Source organism: Gavialis gangeticus, unplaced genomic scaffold, assembly GCF_001723915.1.
Source record: "Gavialis gangeticus isolate Ggan-Ray unplaced genomic scaffold, GavGan_comp1, whole genome shotgun sequence".
Lineage (NCBI taxonomy): Eukaryota > Metazoa > Chordata > Crocodylia > Gavialidae > Gavialis > Gavialis gangeticus.
In genome coordinates, this window is record NW_017729006.1 from 15,186,674 (window position 1) to 15,190,690 (window position 4,017).

General features: G+C 47.8%; 1 protein-coding gene across 1 annotated transcript in view; it reads left to right on the plus strand.

The window, feature by feature from the left end:
• Positions 1–4,017, plus strand: part of LOC109291635 (prostatic acid phosphatase-like) — a 37,359-nt gene extending 33,342 nt beyond the window's left edge. Inside the window, exon 10 of the mRNA XM_019508709.1 lies at positions 3,856–4,017. Within this exon, the coding sequence (XP_019364254.1) occupies positions 3,856–4,012 (157 nt within the window). The 3' untranslated portion in view covers positions 4,013–4,017. The remainder of the gene's footprint in view (positions 1–3,855) is intronic.

The following is a 4,017-nucleotide window of genomic DNA, read 5'->3' on the forward strand; positions in this document are numbered from 1 at the left end:
CCCCCCCCCCCCCCCCCCCCACACACAGTGGGTTGGGTGAGATGGGCTGGTGGTATGCCCCATAGTGGCCTTGGGTACCCCACTTGGAGACACTGCTGCTCTGAAATCCTTCCTTGTGTATTCTTCTCTGTTCTGAGGACTCTTCATTCCCAGGTATCATTGATTGGTTTCCCTGTGGTCCTCATACTGTCCACATTCTTTCCTGCCAGCATATTCCTTGATTTCCCACAAATCATGCACACATCTGGATTTGGTCTGTCCACCAAAACCAGAAATCCCAAGAGTTCTGCAGTTGGGCACTGTAACTTAGTGCTACCCCATCTCATCTTATGGAACAATGTGGTATGTCTTCAATTTCCTAGCCTGTGTGTCTACTGGCTTCAGAAACAGTGGGTCTTGAAGGAAACTTTGTCACAAACAGGTTTTTTAGAAACCAATTGACCCCTGCCATTTCCCTGGACCATTCCATGTTCTAATGCATATCTACTTTACTTTACCTACAAGCTAAGTCCCAAAAGCAAACCTCTACATACCATTTTCTAGGCATCAGAAAACACCAGGGGCACCAAACTTCCCCCAACTTTTTTTAATTAGCAAATTTGATTAGCACACTCCCATCTTTTTTGGTGCCAGGGTCATTATTAAAAATATTAACTGTAACAGGGAACCCTTGACCTTGTTAGTAGGAAGGGTAGAAAGAGAGCAGGGGCACAAGTGGACCAAATCAAGGACTAAAAGGCCAGGCAGCTGATGAAGCAGTTAGTGGCATTTGGTCCCTGGTGGACAGAAGATCCAATCACATGGCTGAAAGGAGGCTGGGCTGGGGAATGTAAGCCTGGTCTTTGGGAATGCAAGGACACAGCCCGTGCTTGCAGCAGGAAAAGGAGCTCCCGAGAGAGAGGAGCTATTAAAGATGAGCAAGCAGGCACCCAAGCTGCCCAAGGGACCTGGAGATTGGAAGGTTCTGGTGTTGCCTGCAGGCAACATTTACCCTGAGGAAAGAAGACAATGTGTTTTAAGCACAGGCTGGTTTTTGGTTAATTGGTTTTATTTCACTTTGGACTTGAGATTGGACAACTGGGTTGCGGCTACAAAATTGGAGAAAGCCACCAACAGGGGTGTTAGGATATGCTCCTCTGCTACAGGGGCCAGAGGTTAGCCCCAGGCCAAGGGAAAGAGGCTGGCATAGTGAGATTGAAACCCCAGGAGGGGCTACCATCAAGGCAGAGCCAATACCCAGGAGCTAAGGTCTTAATCAGTGGACCAAGATGGAGGGTGCAGCCAGAGAGAAAAAGAAGGCCCAGGCTGTGATAGCTGAAGCTCCAAGAAGCCCACAGAGACTTACAGGAGCATTCCCTTAAAGGGGGAAACACTGAGGGAGGGGAAAGGACCCAGGTGGGAGGTTGGTTTGGCTGAATGGACCAAGCTACCCATGAGGCTGCTACTGACCCCCAAGGATCCCTCCCTCCCAACAATAAACAAGATCAAAGTTGTGGCAGGTAAGAGACAGGAGATGAAGGGGGACCAGGAAGGAGCAGAACCATGTGGCAGACCACTATTTGTCCTACATAACCACTATTTGTCCTACATACCTATCAATTTATTCTCTACTGCACCATTCCAAATTCTTGTACGTGAAGGTCCTCTAGAATTATGGAGAAAGGTGCAAATGTTACAAGACGTGATTACTGCTAATTCAGGTATACTATATGTAATATAATAAACAGTTTCTCTTATATACAGTGTTCCATTTAACGCTGACACTTTGCAATATTGGAAGAGTTCAGCAGCTAGGACCATGGCAACTGTGAAAGAAAGAGTAACTAGAAGCAATTGGAAGAAACAGAAGGCAGAAGACCAAAAACAAAAACACAGTCCAAGCCCTTTGGCTGGAGGGGGCAAAAGCTTGTCAGGGACAGAGAAGGACAAGCCTCATTGAAAGTCAGTAGGTCTTAAACATCTAAGATCCATAGGTCCTTTTGAAAGTACCTCCCCGCAGAACAATATCCCCATTATAAACTCAGAGAATATAAACACACTCCAAAGCTGAAGATGCTGTAGAAGTTGAAGCTTCAAAACAAGTTGTTAAAATTGAACCAAACAAAATGTACAATAGAAACCACCTGTGCATATAGAAGGAAGATTAAATTAAGTGGCAAATACAAATAAGTCTTAATAATCTCCATATCTATATAAGTGCTATGCACCTGTCAGGCTTCAATCATCCGGTCACGTGCTGCCCAGCTTTGGATGTATAGGGCTGTCCGTCACTCTATACCTGTGGTCTTGCTGAATGGATGTCCTGCCCTGGGGTAGTCTCTTCTCCAATCTCTCCTGCCACGACTTTGTTTAGTCCTTCAGTGGTGGGGTCCAACTACTGGGGCTCGCACATGTCTGGGACCTCTAGACGGCAGTCTTCCGTGAGGCTCCAACCTCCCCTACACCTTGCCCTGATACCCAGCCTCGACGAGTCGCTGATGTCTCTCAGCCCGACCCCCACCTATTGGTGTTCTGGGCTCTCCTGTGGAAATGTATTAGGTTTAACCCAACCCCCAAATATGAGTTATACCTTTATGGGTCTACATGGTTATCTCGATTCCCTCTAAGACAAAACCCTTCCTCTGATTGACCCAACCCTAGGGCTCTATGTGACAGGCCTCCCAACCCCTCCAAAGGTGGGAAACAGAAAGAAACAAAAGAAAGAATACTATTAATACCAGTAGGCTCCTGACTATACAAAATGGGCTAACCTGGCCCCAAGAGTTCCTAGCTGGCCCTATCCTGTGTAAGCATATGCCTGGCAGCTATCACATTCTCCCTTCCATACTGTGGACCACCTGCGTGTTAGTTGGACCCTTGGTGGTCCCTCTAGTTCTGCCTACTCTGTGTCCCACGCCGGGCAGCTCTATGCAGCTGGAGCTTGTCTTCTGCCACCCCTCCAGCTGCTTAGGCTCTCCGTTCCCCACCTGGGGTTGCTCCTGGAGCCTTTCCGAACCCACACCAATCCGACCTGGCTCGATGCCTTGAGTGCCGTCACTCTCCCCTCTTCCATGGGGGCAATCCCTGTTGTCACCTTCTTCCTCCTGATTTCTTGGATCCTCTCCCTCGAATCCTCCATCTTAGTGAGATGCATCCACCTCCTCTCTCTCTCTGTGCTGTCGCTGGCGTCTTCCCTATGACGGGCTTCAAGGCAGACTTCTGCCCCGTGAGAGGCAGTTCTGCCTCCTCTTACCCCTAATCGGGGTTCCAGGGATACCTTCTCTATTGACACATCTTCCGGTCTTCCCCCTGCTCCTTCGCCTGCGACGCCTCTTATCCTTCCGTGCCAGCTCCTCCCGCTCCTCTCCACAGCTGGCTGCAGTTTTAAAAAAACGCGGCTAATGAGCCGCGTGGGTCCCGCCGCTACTTCCAGTTTCGCCGCAGCACCAGCTGCAGGTAAGGGATTCTCCGATTTTTCCTCTCTCTCCTTGCCTTCCCTGTTATGTTCTGGCCCAGGGGCCCCCCTTGGCCCCTCGGGGTCTGTCCCCTGTATCCTCCCTGTGCCATGCTAGTTTAAATGTTAGAATATAGGTTCACATTCACTCCTGAGGTAAAATACACTTGTGTAGTCTACCAGTGATGTTCCTATTACTAGTGGGACATGTGGACTTATGTGCTAAATTTTAATCTTTGATAAGAAAGTGCTATTTGTCCTATTAACTGAAACCACTGGACATGCTATGCAGTTAAAAAGTGGCCCAAACTCATCTTTGAGATAAGTCCATGAAATTGCATCTAACAGCTGCAACTCCAAAGAAAAAACTGTGCAGCTATGTATAACTAACCTTATATTTATATCTATGTGTTTTGACTTAGGCAATACACCATTGAAATGTATTATCGGAATAATTCTTTGAAAGATCCTGTTCCACTCACTCTGCCAGGCTGCAAATTTCGCTGTCCACTTGAGAGATTTTATCAACGGATTTCCTCAGTCATAGTGCACCACTGGGCAAAAGAATGCAGAAGATAGAGCCT